Source organism: Chinchilla lanigera, unplaced genomic scaffold (assembly GCF_000276665.1).
Source record: "Chinchilla lanigera isolate Chin_1 unplaced genomic scaffold, ChiLan1.0 scaffold00005, whole genome shotgun sequence".
Taxonomy (NCBI): Eukaryota; Metazoa; Chordata; class Mammalia; order Rodentia; family Chinchillidae; genus Chinchilla; species Chinchilla lanigera.
This window is the reverse complement of record NW_004955406.1, coordinates 3,247,216-3,269,931: the sequence shown is the minus strand read 5'-3', so window position 1 is coordinate 3,269,931 and position 22,716 is coordinate 3,247,216. Positions and strand designations below refer to the sequence as shown.

At 46.6% G+C, this 22,716-nt stretch overlaps 1 protein-coding gene across 1 annotated transcript in view; it reads left to right on the top strand.

Annotated features, from left to right (window-relative positions):
* The window catches only part of Cenpf (centromere protein F, 350/400kDa), a 47,250-nt gene that overhangs the window by 3,106 nt on the left and 21,428 nt on the right, over positions 1–22,716 (top strand). The window contains exons 2-10 of the mRNA XM_005374718.2: positions 335–537; positions 1,323–1,519; positions 8,420–8,541; positions 8,981–9,072; positions 10,715–11,006; positions 12,690–12,892; positions 15,706–15,831; positions 16,650–16,778; positions 18,859–18,981. Of these exons, the coding sequence (XP_005374775.1) occupies positions 376–537; positions 1,323–1,519; positions 8,420–8,541; positions 8,981–9,072; positions 10,715–11,006; positions 12,690–12,892; positions 15,706–15,831; positions 16,650–16,778; positions 18,859–18,981 (1,446 nt within the window). The 5' untranslated portion in view covers positions 335–375. The remainder of the gene's footprint in view (positions 1–334; positions 538–1,322; positions 1,520–8,419; positions 8,542–8,980; positions 9,073–10,714; positions 11,007–12,689; positions 12,893–15,705; positions 15,832–16,649; positions 16,779–18,858; positions 18,982–22,716) is intronic.

Here is a 22,716-nt window from a genome sequence, read left to right as displayed (position 1 = left end):
ATACCCATAATCAGTCAAACTCTAAAAGCCTGCCCCATGACCTCATGAGGCTTTGGGGGGACACACAGACACAAACCATAACAATGATGTTTCACACCTGACTCTTGGAGGTAGTTAGGTAGACCCACTAGTCCGACTGAAATTTCCTTTTTTGTTGTTGTTGTTTTATTTGTTTTGAGTCAGGGTCTCGCCATGTGGTTCAGGCTGGCCTTAAACTCTCGGTGATCCTACTGCCTCAGTCTCTGAGTGTTGGGATTACAGTTATGCGCCACCACACCTGGTTTAAATTTCCTTTTAACTATATGAAGATCAACAGTCTGGTTGTTCTTTTCAGTTCGCTGATACATGTTGGAGTATTAAAGAAGGGGGAACAGAATGAGCTGGGCTTTGGAAGAATGGAAGGAAGGCCTCCCTACCAGAGCGCTACAGAAGATTCAGGAGCTGGAGGGGCAGCTGGACAAACTCAAGAAAGAGAAGCAACAGAGGCAGTTTCAGCTTGATACGCTGGAGGCTGCGCTGCAGAAGCAGAAGCAGAAGGTGCTGCGGGCGCTGGGGTTGTGATGGTTAATTTAGAGAGAAGGGATTTTTTGTCTGTGTGTGGCCCCTGCACCCCCCTTTCAGATACTTCTCATTGCTTCTGCTCTTTCCACCTCTGTCCTCATTTCTGCCTGCCTGCTGACAGCCAGAGATGTTGGGGTCCGTTCTAACTTCAACCAGGGACCCTGAATTGGGAGTCGCTTTTGCACTGCACAGGGACAAGCCCCAAGTCCTGGGCTTCTACTGGAGTCAATGTCAGAGCCTTTTGCAGTTCAAACAGAGACACTGTCTCAGAGTGGGCTTTGGACCTCGCTCTCCCCCAGCCTCTTCTCTTTGGGTCCAGGGAATGAAAACCTCATCAGCCCTTTCCTTGTTTTACCTCTGTGCTAGCCCATGAAGTAGTGGTACGAGCAGGGCTTCTCAAATGTCTTTGCTTGTGGAAGAATTTTCTGATTCTTACCATACCTGGCTTTAGCAGCCCGGCTTGAAAAGGATTTGCTAAGGGGGAGAGCTTGGTGTTGATTGTTTTCAATTCTGGGAGGGATTTAAAGCCTGCATTTCTAGGAAGGCAGGGTGCAGCCCTGACCCAAAACAGTGTTATAATACATGACTTTGTGGAGCCGCTTCTGTCTGCAGGCTTCAGGGTGTTCACAGAGCGCTGGCATCTCGCTCACTACGACCGTATGTGAGGAAATCGGTGGTCATTGTCGGGCTGTAAGCTACATTTCATTCTTGGTAAATTCACGAAATAAGGGACCCATTTTCTTCTCAATGAACCCCATTAGGTTGAAACAGAAAAATCTGAGGGCACGAACCTAAAGAGGGAAAACCAAAGATTGATGGAAATATGTGAAAACTTAGAGAAAAGTAAGCAGAAGATTTCTCATGAACTTCAGGTCAAGGAGTCACAAGTGAATTTCCAGGAGGGTCAGCTGAACTCAGGCAAAAAACAAATAGAAAAATTGGAGCAGGAACTTAAAAGGTAATTATGTGGATGGTATTTATGTGGGTACTGTTTGTGTGTATTCATCAGATGCATTTAGTATTTTAACAGTGTGGTCATTATATATTACCATGTTTTTTTCCCCTAGTGAAATAAACAGTGATTCAGTTCTGTCACTACATAAACACATCAGATGGTTGCTTGATCATTCATTTATTCATTTAGTACATTTTTTTTTCAGATTTTTTTTCTTTTTGAGGCAGGGTCTCATATGTAGTTCAGGCTGGCCTTGAACTCACTATGTAGCCCAAACCAGCCTCGAACTTGCATGATTTTCCTGCCTCAGCCTCCCTAGTGCTGGGATTACTGGATGCACTACCATGCCCTGTTCATTTTCTTTTCTTTTTTTTATTTTAAAGAAAATAATAGAAAAGAACGATAGCAAAATACCAACAACATAGACAAAAACAAAACAAAGCAAAAATAATAAAAATGATACAGGATTTCTGAACAAAATGATAGGAATTAACAGTGGTTGTTATATTATGTATTGTTAGCTTCAGTGAAGTTGCTCAGATTACTACATGTAAGAATGCAAGATTGATCAAACCATTAAAGAGAATAAAAAAAAAAACAAAGAAAACATTAGAAATGATAGAGTTTCACTAGACAACATGGTAGGGATTCAGCAATAGTTGTTATATTGCATATTGTTGTCTTCAAATTAGGTGTTCAGATTACTAGATAAAGGCATGCAGAATTGGTCAAAAAGAAAAAAATTAGGCATTAACTGTTCCTTTCAATAAACGATTAGACTTCAGCAGTACAGTTACCCCAGCTATCCTTCTATGTACATGTGTATGTATATATATATTTTTTCCCCATCTTTCTTTCTTTTTCTCCTTTCCCTCATCCCAGTTGTTCCTTCCTTTGAGCAATTTCTTTCCCTTTCATAATTGTACATTTTGGGTTTTATTTACTCTTTCAGGTTTTTACACTAGGGAGACCATATGATGTTTACACATGTGGGTCCAATTTATTTCACTTATGAGTATGGTCTTTAGTTACATCCATTTACCTATAAAAGCCTCCAGTTTATCTTTTTTATAGCTGAGTAATACTCCATTGTATAAAAATACCACATCATTTTTATCCATTCCTCAGTTGATGGGCATTTCTGTTGTTACCAAGACTTAGCTATGACAAATTGTGCTGCTATAAACATGGGTGCACATATATCGCTGTGGCATGATGTTTTTAATTCTTCTGGGAGGATACTCAGAAGGCGAATCCAGCTCATTTTCTTATCAGTACAAACTGTAGTGGACGATTGCATTCCTTGTGGGGAGTTGGTACTTGTACCTCACACATCTTAACCCCTTTTTTCATCTTCTCTCTCTCTCTCTCCTCCCTGCATCTCTTGGTTGCCTTCCCTTTGAAAAAGGGCTACCTCCCTACTTCCTATTACCTGTCTTTTATGTTGCTCTTTATTTATATTTTGGGTTTCTCATATAAAGAAACTATGTGATATTTAGGTTTGTGTGTCTGATTTATTTCACTTAACATTAAGGTCTCAAGGGGCTGGGGATTTAGCTCAGTGGCACAGCGCCTGCCTGGCAAGCGCAAGCTCGTAAGTTCGATTCCTGGTACCAGAGAAAAAACCAAAAACCAAAAAAAAAAACCATTAGGGTCTCAAGATAGCTTCAGGTTTGCCTTTCTTAATGCACAGTGGGACTCCATTGTGTATAAATACCCCATTTTCTACCTCCATTCATTTGCTGATGGATCTGTATATAGGCTGCTCCCAGGATTTAGCTATTGTCAGTTGTGCTGCCATATACATGGGTGTGCGAGGATCACTATAATATTAGGTCTCTGACTCTTTCAAAAGACACCTAGAAGGGCGCTACTGTAGCTGGGCCAGGTAGAATTTCTAGTGTGGGTTATTTTGTGAAGTCTCCATCCTGGTTTCCCTAGTAGGTTCATTTAGTACATATTGACTGAACTACTCTATGTGTGGGGTCTACATTGATCCCTGAGCGACAGAATGGCCCCAAAAGACAGCAGGAAGTGACAGCATGGCTTACACCGAGGGCGCAGGTTTTTTCTGGGTTGAAGAGCTGCTGCAGGGAGCGGAGGGAAACCTAGAACAGGGGAACTCAAGGGTAAGGAGTGCGGGAGGCCTAGTGGGTACTGGAGACCAGGCGTGGACAGGGGACCTCTCGGGTTGTGCGTGCGCGCGTTTCCCTGTGTCCTGTGGGTGGAAAGCGCTGAGTCAGTGAACAGGTAGCTTGATTGATGGTTTGGGCCGGGATGACGGCCTCTAATCAGCTGGGCCAAGGAGGGTGCTGGGGGAGAGTGGCTGGAGGAGTTGCCATGGATTTCCCCGCTGGGCAGGGAGGAAAGTGTAATCCAGCGACCTTTCTGCTCAGATCTTTGGCACACAGCCTTCTGTCCCGTTTTAAACATTATGAAACAATTTGCCTATGTCTTTGCCGCGATTAGGCAATAATAAAGTTGCTTATTACAACATTTTATTAAAAAAAACCCAGTTAGATGTGTTAATAAAAATAAGTTTAATGGAGTCTCATGCTATTTTGCTAGTTTAGAAATGGTCTTTTCTTGTTCTAATGGTATGATTTTGTCAAAATTCTAGCTAAAAGGACTTTAATAAATTCTCCCATTGTAGAGTCCACAAATACCCAGAAATTTAAAAAAACAGCACAATTTTATTTTGAAATAACTTTAGATGGACAGAAAACTTGCAAAAGTAGTGGAGTTCTTACATATATCCTTCACCAAGAATTTCTTTACATAAGCAAGGTACAATTTCCAAGCCAGGGAATTCGATTCTATTAACTAGACTTTATTAGAATTTCACTGATTTTCCAGTAATCTTTTTTGTGGCTGGATTCTGATCCAGGATTCCACATTGCACTTAGCTGAGGGTTTCTTAGTGTCTTCTACAGTTGAGAGGGCTCCTTTTCTTCTGTGACCTTGACATTTTTGAAAAGTCCCACCTGGTTACTTTGGAAGGTGGCCCTCTGTTGGGGTTTGGCTGACAGTGTTTTCACTGGTGAGTGTTTCTCAATAGGAGCACGGCTGACATTTCAGGCTGGATGACTTGGTGGTACTGGGGGCAGGCTGCTATGTGGTTGGATCTCAGTGGCATTCTTGACTCGTAACCACCAGATACCAGTGGTATCTACCCCATTCCTAAGTGATGACAATTAGAGTGTCTCCAAGTATTGCCACATTGACCTTTGGGAGGGTGAGACCATCTCTGGCTGAGAACCCTTGAGTCAGACCAGGATCATCACTTTTGGGTGAGAACGCTGAAGGGTGGTTATCTGCTGTTCTCAAGCCTGGCTCCAGAGGGTGGAGGATTCAGTATTCAGTGACTTCCAACCTTGATCACTTGGTTAAGCTTCTTCCGCCGTAAAAGTCCGAATAGCTCCTCTGTAAAGTTGCTGTTTTTCCCTTTGAAGTTAATATCTTGACAGCAAGAAATTTGATTTTTGTGGTACAGCTATACTAATGTGAGTCCTACCTACATAATCAAAAATATTTTTCAATGTGAAAACATGTAAAAATCACTCTTTTGTATCAGTAATGTTTGCTGTGGTAATGTGATCTTTTTCAGACCCTTCTACCTTCCCCTCCTGCTCCGTCCAACTCTTGTTCTCCTTCCCAGTTGCAAAAACGATTTCCATTTTCTTCCATTCTTTTTTCATCCCTTTCCCTTCATTTCCTACCACCTCCATCTCTCGATCCCCTTCCCATTTGAATAGGTTCTCCCTACTCTCTACTATCTGTCTGTTATTTTGCTCTTTATTGATACTTAGTGCTTCTGATATAAGAGAAACCATGCGATATTTGAGCTTGTGTGTCTGATTTTATTCCACTTAACATTGTGGCCTCGGGGTGCATCCATTTTCCCACACGTGCCTCACGTTTGTCCTTCTCTGTGGAAAAGCACTGCTCCTCTGTGTACTCGTCTTTCTGTGAAAGTGGTTATTTTCTTGCACTGGAATCATTTTCTTGATATCCCGGTTTTGTTTCCTGTCTGTGAAGGGAGGTGGTTATGTGAAAGCTGCACGTTAGGACGCTATAACCTCTGTCTCCTGAGTTTTCCTACCACTCCCAATGCTGTGAGGATCAGGGTCTTGTCTGCTTAAGCCTATGTTCACAGCACCTGGCATTTCAGTGAAGAAAAGATCGATTTTGGTTTTGGAGAACAAGTGCTCAGAAGTAGGAGGCACACCTCAGAATGCTGGCAGGTTTATTTCTCTGGAAAACATATTTTGGGTGCTGGTTTCAGAAATACTTGTTTTAATTAATTTGGGCAGAACTGGATATATTTTCAGTATGTTATGGAAAGCTGCTTTTGTAGACATTTCTATATTTCACTGCATAATGCCATTTAGTAGCGATACCTGCAACTATAAAGTCCTCATGACTCCAGGGCTAAGGTAGCAACTGTTAAATGTTAGCTTCATTATTATCAATGTTATTACCATTAAATATATCATGATTACTATCAATATTATTGGTCATCCGTGTCATCATTATGGGGTTCAGACACCCTCATGGCATGTTTGATTTAAAAATGTTCTTATTGCTGGGTATGTTGTCATGCATCTGTTATCCCAGCTACTCAGGAGGCTGAGGCAAGAGGGTTTCAAGTTGGAGGCCATCCGGTATATTGGTTACTTTTCTCTCGTTGCTGAGACAATATCTGACACCCAAAACTAAGGAAGCAAGGAAGGGTTTATTTAGCTCACAGTCTGTGGAGGTTTAAGTCCATAATCGGCTGGCTCCAAGGCAGGGTGGCACATGGCAGAGGGCTACAGTTCATGGTGGCGGAAAACAGCAAGAGCAACAAGAGCAAAAGGGAGGAGTGGCAGTAAACAGCCTCTTTCTTTCCCTTATATATGCTAAGTATCCCCCCCCAGGGCGGATGTAGCACTCATACCCGTAATCCCAGAATTGGATCATGGATTAATCATAAACTCTAAAAACCTGCCCCATGACTGCATGAGGCTTTGGGGGGACATCCAGACACAAACCATAACACTGGGTAACACAGATCTGTCTCAAAAAAGTCTTATTAGTTATGTGGTTATGAATGTTTATAAGAAGGTACAAGCTGTGTATGTAAAACCTTGAGCATAGTTTTTAGATTATAAAAATTTGACAGTACAAAAACTATAGACTACAGACCAGGAATGTATAACTCACCAGTGGCCCCTGATCAGGTTTCAGGAAGGTCTCCAGGAGTCAGGGTCAGCTGTCTGGAATATCTGTCAAAACTGTTGATACTGGCAGTATGGTAGAGCTCAACTCAGAAAACCGTTTAATTTGGTTGTTTTTGGTAGTGATTGTTTTCATTATTCTGCTTACAGGGAAGGAGAAACAAGAGATTTATGACAATAAACTGCAGGTTAGACTTTGCTTAATATTTAAGATAGCTTTGTCTTCTTTTGTGAATGAAAGGCTGGGGAAAAGGAGGGAAGGTGTGAATCAGAGAGGAAAAAGAAACACTGGTTTCACAAGATCCTTGAGTTCATCCCCAGAATTGTCACTGGAGGGGCACTGCACCTCACGACACTTAGGACCCATTTACTACTTTCATGTACGTGCGGTTTCTTTTGACGATGGAAGTCTCTGCTGTAACTTTTGGAATCTGTGGACTCGGAATATCTAAAGATTCTTAGGAATTTGGGAGTTTTGGGCCCTGGGGGGAAAACAGGCCTAGGGTCTAACGCTGGGTGACTTGATGGTGCCTTCCGCTACACTTTCTGTCTCCTTCCTACCTCTTCCTGGTTTTTCTTTAATACCTCAGAAGGAGCTTGTTAGACCTCTGCTGGGCTGTAGAACTGCCCTGCCCAACACAGCAGCCACTGGGTCCATGCTGCTACAGATGGAGGCCGATGAGCAGTATACACAATGCGCGTCCGATTCCGAACGATTCCGCATTGATAATTTTCACAAGGATTACAAGTCAAAGTGATAGTGCCTTTATTTACCCTGTAAACAGCAAGCTCAATCAAATATGAAAATTAATTTTACGTGTTTTCTGTGCTAATAGATTTCCGAGTGCAGCGCTTTACCCAAGGTGAGCTTCAGTGTGGCACTTTGATTTCCTGAGCTGTCGCTATTTTCAGCTCATGCAGCGCCTCTTCCTCCCCAGGTTGAATTTGGAGCTGGGAAACTGAGCTTCTTTCACTGTTGCTTCCTGCTTTGAACCCTCTGCCCCGTGAGAGAGCAGCGTCTCCCGTTAGCCGCGCCAGTGGGGCACTGCATTTGTTTCTTCCGTTAAGTAAAATCAGACATTTGAGACTCCTGAGAACCAACATTTCTGTAACAGAGGAATGGAACCCTCTTTTAACATTGGTCTTGGGTTCTGAGAGGCTTCAGAATTTCCTTAAATGCAATGCAGCACTCACCTTCCCTGTTTCTTTGTAACTGTTTTCAGCCAGATCTGTTCTAGATGCATTATATTTAATTTTTATGTCTGCTTTCAAAATGCCACGTCATATGATTTGACCCCCTTTCAGGGGTGGCACTCCCCACCTGGGTTTCTCAAGTTCAGTGTTCCTTCGTACCCCTGCGTTTTCCTTTGGCTTAGAGGAGAAAGTCTACCTGGAGTGCATGCCCGGCCTTCCCGCTCTTAGCTGCTAGAGTGGTTATTACCATCTTTGTTACAGCCTTTTTATAACACTGTGGTTGTTGGAATATAATTGTATTTCTCTGCCTAGCCTTGGTTGTTAAAGAATTGGTTCCTTTAAAGTGTCTGTTGGGTAAATGGAACGTGTAAGAATTCTTAGAGGATGGTTTCCTTTGGAATTTTCTTACTGTCTGGGCATGTGTGGTATCTGTTTTCTGTCGCCCTTATTCTTATCTGATTTGTGGCCCCTTTGGGTCCTTTTCCAACAGGTGTAAATTGGAGCTTGAAAGAAGCCAGCAAGCCGCGCAGTCTGCAGACGTCTCTCTGAATTCGTATAACACACCACAAAAAATTTTTGCCACTCCGCTAACGCCAAGTCACTGTTACAGCGGTAAAGATTTTTTCCCCTTGGTCTGAACGGCTCCTTCATTGAGATTTTAGTTCTGTGAAAGAAATGAATGAACTCAACTTTGAATTCAGGTTTTAATTTGGATATTTAAAAGAAGGCAGCCCCCTATTGTATATTCATTTGCCTGTCTGTTGGGTTATGTCGCAGCCCTGGGGGAAGCATTAAGCGCTCCACTTTATCATTCTGTGGCGTACTTTAAAAGAGATGCAGTTTCAGAATATTCAAAACACCTATGTTTCCATACATTTCAATATTTGAGTAATTTGCTCAATATTTTGACCTGTTGCCCGAACCGCTATAAACTTTCTGCTTAGCGCACTGACTGTTGTTTCTGGATGAGTACATTCATTCATTGTTGACCTCTGAATTTCTTTCCAGCACCACTGACTGGAATAAAACCATATTTCATTGTCTGTGTTAGGTTCCAAATATGAAGACCTCAAAGAAAAATACAATAAAGAAGTTGAAGAACGGAAAAGATTGGAGGCCGAAGTTAAAGCTTTGCAGGCTAAAGTAAGTTCGTCACGATTCCCAGGAGAGAATGTGCAGCTACATAGCTGCGGACGTGCCCTGCTGTCTGGTAGACTAAGGCAGAGCAAGGTTTCTTTCCCGTAGAGCTGACAAGTTTTTCAGAAACTGAGAAAAACGTTCCTGACTCTGGGTGACTGCTTTCTAGTTTTTGTTTTTTTGAGACAGGGTCTCACTATGTAGCTCAGGCTGGCCTTGAACTCACAGTAATCCTCCTGCCTCAGCCTCCTGAGTGCTAGGGTTCCAGGCATGCACCAGCTCTTTTTATTTTTAAATATAGGTGGGAGTGAGAAAAATGGAGTGGGGAGGTTAGTTTATCTCCAGATAATGAATGTTTGTGAATTCTAGGGGAACCATAGCTGTACAGTGATTTCTCTGTTGAGATTTGGGGAGAGCGAAGGGGTGAGTCCGAAGAGCGCAGGGCCGGAGAGCGGGGCCTGATGCTCACAGCATGGATGATTTTGTCACCTGGAGGCGACTGTTCGCTGTCCAGTGTGATAGAACGAGATTTTTGCTGGGGATGTGGCGCTTGAGCCTCACTATTTGTGAAATGTTGATTTCAGAGGGGAATATTACTAACTGTCCTCAATTCTTTCTTTCTTTCTTTCTTTCTTTCTTTCTTTCTTTCTTTCTTTCTTTCTTTCTTTCTTATTCGAGGCAGGGTTTCTCTATGCAGTTCAGGCTGGCTTTGAGGGTGAACCCTGAAAATCCTTGTTATCTATTCCATTTATTTCTACCTGTTCTGTTCTCAGGATAGCACTTCTTTAAGAAAAAAATTATGCCAGTTTGGTGTTTAATAATATATTTATTGATACCAGACGAGAAGATGCAATTCAACCAACAGTTTGAGGTTGGAGTGGGTACCTACTGAGCACTGAGAGTGCTGCTATGTCAGTTCTTCACCGACATAGATTCCCATTGCATCCTTGTTTTGTTTCGTCTCCCCCTGCCCCGGGTATCGGGAATCGAACTCACGATGTCGCGCTTGCCAGGCAGTTGCTCTGCCGCTGAGCTAAATCCCCAGCCCCCGCATCCTTGTTTTTAACGGAGACTGCGAGTCTCTAGCGGCCTCAAGCCTCATCCTCTCGCGAGAACACTGCAGTGCGGGTCGGGAGCCCGGTCTCAGGGTCAGTCAGAGAGAAGGGAGCAGGGACAGCTTGACAGCAGCGGAGCGCCCTGACGAAATAGCACATGCTCGAACGGCATTTTTCCGGGAAGTGTGTGGTAGCAAGCGAGTCTTGAAAGGTTCTTGAGCTGAAGTTTAAATTTAATTCTCTTGGTGCAAAGCTCCGGGGGTGAGGGGTATGACCGGGGAGGCAGAGGAAAGCCGACTTTGGGACTGAAAGTGTCAGTGAGTGCTCGCGGGTGTTCCGTGGAGCTAATGAGGGCCGTGCAGACTTAGCCTTTGGAGAGTAGGTGGCGCCTCAGGCCACAGTGGCTTCACCCTTCAAGGCCGGGCAGTGTGGCCATGGAAAATGTCATGGCTGAGTATCGGGATCGCGTGGCTCCCTTGACCTGATGAACAGTCTGTCTTGGTATGTGGCCGTGGCTTCATATTTTATGTGAAAATACGCAGCGCTGGCGGCCGATACTTGCAAAGGGCTCTGAAGGATTTCTGTTTTCGCAGAGAGCCAGTCAGGCGCCTCCCCAAACCACCATGAATCACCGGGACATCGCCCGGCACCAGGCTTCCTCGTCTGTGTTCTCCTGGCAGCAGGACAGGACCCCGCATCGGCTTTCATCTCACTCTCAGAAAACTCCAAGCAGGAGGGGTTTCTCCACAGCTCACATATTTGGGGAAGAAGAGGCAACTCCGAGCAGATCCATTTTGCAGACGGGGAAAAGAAACCCTGATAGCAGTTGCTGGGACCATTCTGGCGGCTCCCCTCTTGTGGAGCAATTGAAAGGCCACAATCAAGGTAATTTCTGGAGCTAAATTAAGTTTAAATTAAATATTCCCGTGCTCATTGCAGAGGCGCCTCCAGGTAGTATTACATATGCGTTTTGTTAGACACAACAGTAGGTAGCCGGTGACCTCACGCGGATGGGAACCATTGCCCTTTCCCGTAACCTTAAGAGGCATCACAGTTTCCGGATGTGCTTTTATTTGTAAGGAAAACCCGATGTGTCCCGAGCTTTTCAAGGTGGGCCGGTAAGCTTTGTTTTATCTTTGCCGGAGCAGATCAAGCAGGCTGGTTCCCAGGCTCCCAGTCTGGCTCCTTCTGTGGCCGCTGGCACAAGGCAGTGGTGTGGCCCGGGCGGCGAATCTCAGGACGGCGCTGCCCTCACTGTCCTGCCACCCATGTGGCAGCGGACCTGTAACCTTGGACACCGTGCGCGCCGCGGCCGACAGCCAGGCACACCAGGTGGCGTTTTGGAATCTGCTCTGTGTACTGGGGCAGTTTCCAGCGCTGTGATACATCAGCGGTGTTCACTTGGTGAGAGCTGTCACTCTGCCAGTGCCATTGGAACCTGTGTCATGCAGATATAGGAAAAAAGTGAGAAAAATCACTGTTAATTTTGGCACTGCTATTCAAGGTAAACCTACTGGTAGGTTCAGGAGGGTGAACGTTTTACTGCCTAGCACTCAACTGCATGGCTATGGGGACAGAACAGGAGGTACGGCTGAGATAGACGCTGAATTCTAAATTAAAAATAAACCGTTACACTCAGAGACACATTGCCATTAACCCCCCTCACTTCCAGCACGCTTATCCTGTTGTTCTTGCCTCTTTCTCTGTCGTCCTGGAAGTCGCCTTTCCTGAGTCTTTATGAAGTGTGATTAAAAGTGCAGCGAATGCGGCTGCCGAGTGCCAGCCAATGGGAAGGCAGCTCACCAGATAGCGTGTTCTCCTGCACCTCATTGGCTGAGTCTGGCCTTGTGCAACTTCTGGCTTTTCCCCAAAATGTTTTGAAAGGTCAATATTTTGAATAGATTCCGGACATTCAAGCAGCCACTATAAAGACATGAAAGAGGACTTCCAAAACTACTTCCGAAAGTTGCAAAAACAGTGGGATAAACATGTTCAGAGCAAGAGGGTGTATTTTGAGGTGGATTAATGACAATGTGTCTTTTGCTATAGTAAAACTTTAAGGGGCTGGGGATTTAGCTCAGCGGCACAGCGCCTGCCTAGCAAGCACAAGATTGTGAGTTCGATTCCCAATACCGGGGAAAAAAAAAAAACTGAAAAAAGAAAACAAACAAAACTTTAAATGTAAACGTTGATTGTGTTTCTCGAGCACACATTATATTAGCTTGCTAGCATATACAACAAGTGGTCACTTTAACCAAAAGTATTATATTGGATATACTTTTTGCAGCCTCTGTAAGATACTGTTTGTGAGTTTAGAAAAGCATTTCCTCCCCAGGTTTTTCTGTGAAAACAGAAGAAAATCCATTTCTTTTTCCATAGAGTAATTTGACTACAAATGAAAGTAGACATTAACCACTGAAATTAAATTCAGTTGGCTTCTTTGTTGTAGTAAATTATTTATATTTGTCTCACTGAAGATTTGAGAGTAGAGTAAAATAAAAGATAAATTCTAAACGTTTTGTGAAAAACTATGTGAACTGGAGTGTGGTTTATGTTTGTGGTTTTAAGAGCTACGGAGCAAGGTTAATGAGCTGGAGCTACGTCTACAAGGGCAAGAGAAAGAAATGCAAGGCCAAGCGCATAGACTTCAAGAGCTGCAACTCCAGCTGGAGAAAACAAAAGTGGAATTAATTGAAAAAGACAAAGTTTTGAACAAAAATAGGGATGAACTCGTGAGAACAACTTCACAGTATGACCAGGCAGCAACCAAGGTACTTGAATTTTTATGAATTATTGAGAAATCTTCTTTTCATCCAATTCTTTGCAGGGTATTTTGTACTGAGTGTTTTGTACTTATAAAATAAATGTGAGCGATGGTCTTTGCCAGTATATAGTAGGCAGTGTGGCCGCCATGGAAATGGGAAGCTACCTTAGGGCCAGGCGGGGATGAGATCCGTCCTGGCTGCGCCCCTGCAGTGGGGTGGTCGCTTCTACGTCCCCAAAGGTGGGAGAGGACGAAGGCGATCGGTACGCGGCACCTGGGCCGGCACATGGCACACTGTATAAGCGAGCTTTCAGAGAGGGTTAGGACGTGTGCTTGAGTTTAATTGAGCCACCACGGGATCCAGTACTTAGATTCCTTCAGATTGGCTCATTTGTAGTTGAATTTCTGCCCAGCCAGGCCTTCCGACGTATGAGTGACATTTACCTTCACATTTCACCACGTCGTGAGATAAGATCACCAGATCTGTGTTCTTGTTAACATATTTGATTTTTTTTTTTTTAGCAGATTGTGAATTAAGAATTGTGCCTAGGGCAGTGCTGACGATACAGTTCTGGCTTTCTGTTAGCGGTCGCTCCAGGGTCTAAGACTCATTCGCTCAGTCCTTTCTAGATTTTGTCTAATCAGCTACAAATCTACTTAACTGGAAACTGATTTCCCCTTTTCCCTGCTTGTCTCCCGTATGAGTGTTTGTTTTTTTTTTTTCCCGGTACCGGGGATCGAACTCACAATGTTGTGCTTGCCAGGCAGGCGCTGTGCCGCTGAGCTAAATCCCCAGCCCGTCTCCTGTGTGAGTTTGCCCAATGTTTTGCTGCAGTCAGACCATGCTGAGTTGATGCCATTCCCTGGCCAACGCCGTTAGCATTCCGAGTTGAGGAGCATGTGTTCTTGAGGGGACGCAGGCTGCTGATAACACAGGTCTTTCCCAAGTATTTACCAACTCTTCAGAGGTGGCTTGAACCCGTGTAGAAAGAGTGTTCGGCTGGCTGCAAGCCTGCAAGTCAGCACATTTCACAGGTGAAGAACTCAGACCCAGAAAGTTAGGTGAGCGTCCAGGACCAGACACCACATAGGGACCTGAGCTCTGGACACTTTACCTAGAATATTATGGCGTGTTCATGACACCTGGCTGTCAGCTCCTTTTCTGCAGGTCATGCATCATGACTATCAGAACGTCATTACATTAAAAAAAAAATATATATATATATACTTTTAGAAAGGGTCTTTTAAAAAGTATGTTTAGTGGAAAAGGACTGCTGATCCTGAGATGGGTGAGCAGAGTGTGCTGCAGTTTGAGGGAATGCCAGTAGGGGGCACCAAGGCCCCACTCATCTATTTAGTTGCAGGTGCTTTATAAAAATATTTTTTTTTCCCTGAGATTTGTCAACCATCATGATTTTGGACCATTATTTGGGCCATGACTTTTGTGTATGTTGCTTACTGCTGTATCCTCAGAACCTAGAACAGTGCACGATACGGAATAGTCGCTTAGTAGATACCTATTGAATTCATGTTTTCTTATTGTTACGATCTCTGTCGTACTTTTCTGGAGATTTAAAAATTCCAGGACAACAAAGATAATAACAAAGGTGATTTTTAATAGGTGCCCACAGCAGTGGGTCGATTTGAACTACTGGCTGAAACTCTTACTTTTTAAGCTTTATAGTTGAAAAGTTCTGATATTTGCAAAATCATTCAATCACTATCGACCCCCTTGGTGCTTTTCATCTTTGGTTAATTAATAAGTAGTGTTTGACTGCTTTTTCCAGCAAAGTGTGCCATAGTGGTTTTTTTTTTTTTTTTTTTTTTTTTTTTTTTGGTTTTTCTCCCGTACCGGGAACCGAACTCACGACCTTGTGCTTGCCAGGCAGGCGCTTTGCCGCTGAGCTAAATCCCCAGCCCCCATAGTGTTTTGTTCTGTATTTTTTTCTCTTGCTCTGAATGCTTAGTTAAATTTCTAATTTTCCCAATAGTTTCAAGTCAGGCTCTGAAGAGTTTCAGAGAAATTCACTGGTAGTGAGATCTGCCAAGTTTGGGCACAATTCTCTTGACCCGGCCAGGACGAAGTGGTCTTGTTGCTCCCTGCGTCTGCAGAGTTGCCTGGAGGGCAGTGTAAGGATTTGGGCTCACAGGCGTAGACGGCACGGAGGAGTAGGTTTTGCCACTTGAAGACTTCAGCCCATTTTGCTCCAATCTAATTTCTGAAGAGCTTCCTATGTTTCCACATACTTCACATTCTCAAAGACGGATCACTGGCCGTGTAAGAAGGCCGCGGCTTGTTCTTTGTGTGGCCTTTGGGGCTTGAGGAAAATTGAGCTGTGGTATCACGGGGAGCTGGCACCTCCCGAAATAGCATGGAGGGAGCCCGGTGGAGAGGAAGCAGTGCAATGCGTCACCGGAAATTTCCTACAAAATCCTTGTTGCGTGAAGGAATTGTGGGAGAGTAACCGGCACCCTCTGGCGGTATTACAGCCCCGAAGTTACTAGGTTTCACCCTCCCTTTTCTGCGACAGTGACAGAGACAGGAGTGGATGTCTGCCTCAGCCTCCACCGCAGACTATAAAGTATTCCATCAAATGTGCCAAGACTTTGTATCTTTGGGACTCTTTCCTCAAAGACGAATTTTGTTCGTTCTGAACCAGAGTGGTTTTGTGTCTGGCAGACAGTTTCGCATGCAGTGTTTCTGGAACAAAAGGATGGGAGCGCTGGGGACCGTAAGACAGGTCTTGGAGCTAAGATTTACCTAAAACACAGGCCATGTGCTGTGCCTCTTTTCTGGAATAATTTTTTGTCTGCTGTTAGTGTTCTGCGCTGGAACAAAAGCTGAAGAAGTTGACGGAGGACCTGAGCTGCCAGCGGCAAAACGCGGAAAGTGCCCGGTGTTCCCTGGAGCAGAGGGTCAAGGAGAAAGAAAAGGAGCTTCAGGAGGTACCGGGAGGGGGTGCGAGGGGCGGGTCCCCGGGCCCTGGTGGTTAGGAGGTTCTGCCTGTGTGGGAGGGCAGCTGTCCTTCATCATCTGGGAGGCTGTCGGTGCTGGTGTAGAGTGGATGCTTTTCCTGCCATAACCGGATGTGGGTCCGGGTCCCACTTTCGGTTTTTAACCTGAGCGAGGAAATCGTTACTCATGTTCACCTTCACCGTGTTCTCTGAGGTGCTGGAGGTTCCCTCCTGGAAAGGGAAGTTTCCATTTCTTCTCTCACACGCTGGGCTGCCTGCAGGGCGGTGATCATCCTTGACTGGGGCAACCAGGGAGGTGGCGGGCAGAGTCAGCGGGCACGATCGCAGGGATGCAGTCTGCATGGCCCTCAGCCTGTGTGTCCCATGAAAGCCTAGTCTCCACCCCGAGGGCCTGGGACCACCGGTGCCCTGTGTGGGGACCCAGGTTCGCTGGGTGGTGTTCGCTTCCCGCCCTCTCAGGCTGAAGACTCTTAGTAGAGGCAGGCGGGACTGCTCATTCGCACCACACCCTGCGTGCGTGTGGGTTCTCGGCCGGCAGGGACCTCGGCAGCCAGCTGTGATCCTGGACCACGCAGCGGCTGAGCATGAGATTGAGGAGGAGGCGGGCATGGGCCGGGTCCCCTCTGGGCAGCCACGGACTCCAGAGACGTCTGTGATTAGAGCCCAGCTCGGTGGTTGACGGCCCTGCGCCTCTGTCTCGCGTCCTTTGGACATGGCGCCGCCTGCTGGGTGCTGGCGTCCGGTCCCTGCTCTCCAGCCTGGGGTGACGTGTCTGCCCTTTGTTCTAGGAGCTCTCCCGGCAGCAGCGGGCCTTCCAGATGCTGGAGCAGGAGAGCACGCAGACGAAAGCCAGGCTGACCCAGGAGCTGCAGCAGGCCAGAAATGCGCTCTGCAGCTCGGAGGCCGAGCTGGACAGAGTAGGTGCCGATTGCTGGCTCCCCCGCAGGGTCCCTCCGGGTGCTCGCCCATGCTGCCCTCTCATAGTCCAAGGAGAGTTTTTTATAAAACCAAGGCATAAAACTGCCCCTATAATGGAGTATCATGTCACATTCCACACATGTATGCCTTGTGTAGTGTTTAAACCAAGTTAAACAGGGCCAGGTGGGGTGGTGCACACCTGTAATCCTACCACTCGGGAGGCTAAGGCAGGAGGACCACTGCAATTTCAAGACCAACCTTGATTACATAGCCAGGCCTTGCGGCTTTTTGAAATGAGCAGTGCGTGGTGTTATTGTAGCCATTTAGTGTGCAGTAGCTCCGGGAGCTCTCTGTCGCTCTGTAACTGTGACTGAGCTGCTGGCCAGCTACCTTTCCCCATCCCTCCCCCGAGCCTCTCTACCCGCAGTTTCTGTAAGGTCAACTTTTTAGGTCCCACATATAAGTCAGTGACCCCAGTAAGTGAAAAGTGTCTTCTTGCTTTCCTTCCTCCTCAGCGCAGAGAGCAACCCCAGGCCTTCTGGCTCTCAGTCCTCTCCTCCTCCGGAGAAGGGCAGGACGAGTTCCGAGGTCAGATCTGAAGGTCCCAGCAATCCAGTAGCTGCTGTTGGGAGTCTTGTGACTGGGGAGTGTCCCAAGTCGTTTATGCCCCAGAGAGTTAAAGCCCTGAAGATGATAATCAGTTTACCTGCGTAAGACTCACTCCACAGGCAATCTCCCTGCCCAGATTTATGGCTGTCCGTGTCACCTCTGTGATGCCGAGGCGCGCTCTGCGTCCCACCTGGGGGTCCCTCCTGAGCCGCAGACCCGGCCGTCACTGTCTCCTGCTTCCTGCAGTGATCTTAGCATTCCGGCCGCTTCTCAAACCCGTGCCTCCCCGGTCTCCTTCGTGTCTTAAACAGCAGTTCTGTTCTTCACATGGGCCAATTCCATCTCCAGTTCTGCTCTTTCTCCCATACTTCTGAGTAGTCCGCTAAAGCTGACGACTCTGCCTTTATTTGGTCATCACCCGTTTGTGTACGTATAAGCACACGCATTTGCATGTCAAGCACAGAGTGTGTTTAAACTGTTTTGTGCTAAAATATAACATTTATGTAGAGTGAACGTACAGCTCAGTAAATGACAGGTATAAGGCACGTTCTCTGGAAGTATTACCTACATCAGGAGCCAGGTCCCGGCCAGGACTCTACCCTCCCTCCACACGTCCCATCTCCCTGCTAAGAATGGCCCGACCTGTGTCTGTTTTCATGAGGCCTTTGGCCTGCACGCGACGCTGCACCCTGCCCAGACATGTCCTCTTGCCCCAGGGTGCTGTGCTGCCTCCTCCCTTTTTGTCCTGTGAATCAGATTGTGTGACCCACGTGCAGTCACTTTGGTCGGTGTTAAGTTGCATCCCGGCCCTCCTCTGTGCTGTCGCCATGCTGTCTTGTGTGTGGCCTCCTTGCCTTTGCCTGGTCATACCAAGCTCATGCCAACTTGGGCCCTTGCTTGCTGCACCGTCTCATGGGCTGCTCTTGCCTGGCAGATCCAGGGGCTTGGTCCTTTGCTACCTTCGAGGGTCCTGATGGTCCCCATCCCTGCCTGTGTCCCTCACCTCAAGTACTTGCTGTTTTCTTTAGCTTGCTTAACTTTTCTCCGTGGTGCATACAGCTGATAACCAGCGCGGTGTTAATTTTGACACTGTATCCTGTCCCTCCGATCTTTCCTTCCAAGAGCTCAGGGATGTTTAGCTCATCGTCTGTCTGCACCCTGTAAGGACTAAATATCTGCTGTTTTAAGATGGCAGAGCATTTGCGGGGCAGTGGTTCATTCTTGACTTGTCCCAAATCGTCCGGTGGCTTTTTTCCCCGAACCCAGCCTCTTTCATGTGTGAGCTCTCACCCAGCGAGGTCCCAGGCTCACATCCCAGGTTCCGATTTAGAGAGTTAGGGTGACATATACTAGGTCTCAGCCAAAGTGGCATCCATTCTTACATTGTTGAGCTTGCTGATTTAAGATAAATGATTATTTATAAAGTAAAGAACACAAACATGAAATGTTGCTCCTTGCCCTCCGTTGTAGGTCACAGCAGTAAAGCAACAGTTAGAAAAAAGTTTGGAAGAATTTAAGCAAAAGTTCGGCAGAATGGAACAGGCTTCCAAGGAGCAGCAGGCGGAGGAGGAGGCGCTGCGGAGGAGCAGCCAGGTGAGTGAGGGGCGGGGCAGTGGGCGGGGCAAGGGGAGGGGCGGGGCTTCCCCACTGTACAGGGCCCGGAGAATTTCTGTATGGTTTGTCAGCAGTTTATCATGGCCATAAAAAATTTTCTTTTTCATTTGCCAGAACTATTCCAAAGTGTTCTGTCAGATAACTTATGACAGAATATGTGCTTATTTTTTCACTTTGCATTCTGGTGGAATTACTCACACACACGGATCTGTTAAGGGAAAACACAACTTGTAGTAAGAACCACACACTCAAGGTTTTAAAGATCATTCTAGACCATGTAGGAGGTGAGAGGATGGAAGAAAGAAAGAAAGGGTTTTGGGGCTGGGGATTTAGCTCAGCGGCAAAGCGCCTGCCTGGCAAGCGCAAGGTTGTGAGTTCGGTTCCCGGTACCGGAGAAAAACCAAAAAAAAAAAAAAAAAGAAAGAAAGCGTTTTTCTGAATGGAAAAAAACAAAATTATTGATATGAAATAGTATTGAGATTGCTTTTATAGCTAGGCGTGGTGGTGCATGCTTGTAATTCCAGCACTTGGGAGGTCGAGGCAGGAGGATCTCTGCTGAGTTTGCAGCCACCGTGGACTACATAGTTAGTTCAAGGCCAGCCTGAACTGCATAGTGAGACCCTGTCTCAAAAAAAATTTGCTTTTCTAAGGGTTGGCTTTTGAGCTATTCAATATTAAAAACATGTAGAAAGTCATAGGTTTACACAAGCAAAAGTAATGGTAATGATGGATTTCTAGATTTGAAATTATACAAGCAAGTAATTGTGAGTTGTGTTCCTCTGGCTGCAGAAGTGAGCACTGACCTTAGTCTTTGGCGTGTGCAAGCACGGCTGCCATTGTGTTTTTCCCACATATTCTTTCAATTTTCAGTGGTCACTTTCTAGACAGTAAAGATGGAAGTAAACGTATCTAGCTGGGTGAGGAAACTCTCGGTGCTGTTAGTCTCCGGGGCTTGGCAGAGGGGGGCGCGGTGAAATCCAGCGCCTGCCACACCAAGGGGCGCCCACCAGGCCCTGCAGAGGGGACCCTGCTGGAGATGGGGGTGAGGGTGGTGGTCAGGGCTTGGACTCCTGGGACCCAAGGGGGAAATCCTCACATGCCGTGGTTTCGCTGACTGTTTTCAAATGGAATTGTCTGTTGTGGCAGAACAAATGTTTGCCTTTTGGCCAGCGGGGAAGGACGCAGCAGATGCGCCTGCTAACATTTCCACAGGCAGGCTGGCACGGAGCTCTTCCCTCCGAGGGCTGTCCTTTCAGCCAGCAGCAATCCTGGGACTCTGCGGGCTGCCTGCTGGAAGCACTTCGTTGGAGTGGTCATCCAGTTAAGAGAGTCTGGCACTTTCAGAGGTGCGCGCTGGGCCAAGTTGCTCTCTGTGGACTGCACGTTGCTTGCCGTGTCTCTGGGGATGCGTTCATCGCCAGGGGTCCAGCTTGTCCACTGCAGAGCTGCTTCCAGGACGCTCGGTCTGCCCCAGCTCATGCATACCCAGTTTCACCGGTAGCTCATCAACTTCGGTGTGAGAAGGAAAGAGATGTGAATGTGCATTGCTTTCCTTCCACCTGCCTGCTGTGTGACCCTGAGACAGTGGCTTACCCTTTCTGATCTGCCTACAGGGACAAACAATACCCTCACTTACTGAGGCTGAATTCATGATCAAATTCATTATCGCATATCAAGTGCGTGGCCCAATGCTGGGTGTTTTATTGCAGTCCACCTGCTCATGGCTTTGAGCTCGTGAGCTGTTGCGACCTTTTGATGTTAATATTGTTTTCTGTCGCCTCCCGCCACAGAAGGTCGTAAGCAGGGGACAGACAGTGCTTTGCGGGTTTTTCACACTTAAAAATGTGCCTCTGCCATCACACTGCCGCTCCGGGTGTCTCCCCTGCGTAACGATAAGTTAGGCACAGACACATTCAGCAGGCTTGTAGGATTTGGATGCTGAAATAGTGCGACAGTGGCCCGGAAATTTTCCTTGTCTGTGTTTAGTAAATGAATAGGCTGCTCCCAGTGAGAAATCATCAACGCTGGAAAATGCGAGTTAGTAGCCCAGGCAGGAGTCGCGTTAGCATTCAGACCTGAAGTGAGCGGAGGGTGTGGCTAAGCTGCTCAGCAGCATCCAGCGCCAGCCTGCGTGTGTCACGTTGGGGATTGGCAGCAAAATGCCACTGTTTGACAGGTGAGCTGAGGGAACACTCACATACGGACCTTCCCGGAGCACAGGGATCTGGACTGCAGTAGGTCCTCCGAGGAGCCAGGTATGCCAGGCAGAAGCGACGCGGAGGAAGGGAAGGGCACATCTTTTGCATCCATTGCTTTGCCACACGTGTAGCCTTCACGCTGGCTGGGGACGTATTGAGCTGTGCTCGTGGCTGGCCTGTGAAGCGGTTTGCGCTAACTGGCATTTGTGTTGTCTGGCCCTGGGAAATGATGCTTCCCTTGCTGCCCCTAAACCGAGGTCGATCCGGGTGGAACCGCGTGCTAAGCTCTCATGCTGGCTTGCCGTTCGAGGGGTTTTTGTTGTGTTTTTCCAGAGCTGTGCCTAACTTCACAAATCATGCGAGGGTGGAAGAGACACCCAGGAGGATACATGTTTGTATGGTTAACTCAGCGTTGGTAATGAGCCACCCAGTCAAGTCTCAAGTGGCTGTAGCCTCGTCAAAAGCTAATTGCTGATGGAGGCAGCATGCACACCCATTTTCAGATACTCATTTTCTAAATTCTGGCCTCTAAAAAATTTTGGGCCAATTGTAGCCAATAAGCCTGCTGGGTCCCAGGATTGAACGGATGTGTCTTTGTTGGAAACAAATATTTACAAAGCTCATGCCAGAACAGAAAAAGAGAAGCACTAATCTTCCCATCCGGCTTACTCTTCATTTTTAAATGTCTCCACTTACGGACAGAGATGGAGAGAGACCTGCAGATGTGTCAGTATCAATCCTTCTACCTTCCTGGTACCCTCTCTCCTTTTGCTCTTCTCCTTCCCATTGGAATTCTCCCAGTTTTGCGGCAGCGTCTCCCCATCGTTCCTGTCCAGCCCTCAGAGGTAGATGTCATTTGAATAGATTGTTTCAGGTGAGATTTTTTTTCCTGGCTTTTTGAGACAGGTTCTCGCTATGTAATTGAGACTGCCTTGAACTCACTATGTAGCCAAGGCTGGTCTCAAATTCACTGCGATCCTCCTGCCCCAGCCTCCCGAGTGCTGGGATGACAGGCATGTGCCACCACACCCAGTGTAGAGTGAGAATATTTTCTGAGTTGTAAGGATAAAAATGCTAAGTCTAGCCAGATAGCTGCATTCTAGTTACTCCTCCACCTTGGCCTCGTTCAGCATTGATCACGGTCTTGTGACTGTTAAGTTTGGGGAAGAAACACCAATAAAAATGCTCCTTACCTTTGTTGGGGTGCTTAGAGGTGTTCTAGCTTTCATACCTGTGATCTTATTGGATGGGTGATTATTCTGTGGCCAGGGAACAAACCAGGGATGATCTCTGCAGCAGACTGATGATGCTCACGGAAGCCTGTAGCGGCTTCACCTTCATCGTCGTTCTTTGCACGGTTTGATGTGGGCATTGGCCTCTTACCTCGGGCTGACTGATGTCTGAATTTGGCCCAGCACCGGTTTCGCAGTGGAAGGAAGGCAGGACGGGGACACGGGACAGGAGTCGCATACCGACAACAGGTTCTGTCTCATTTTAATGATGCCATGGATGTGTA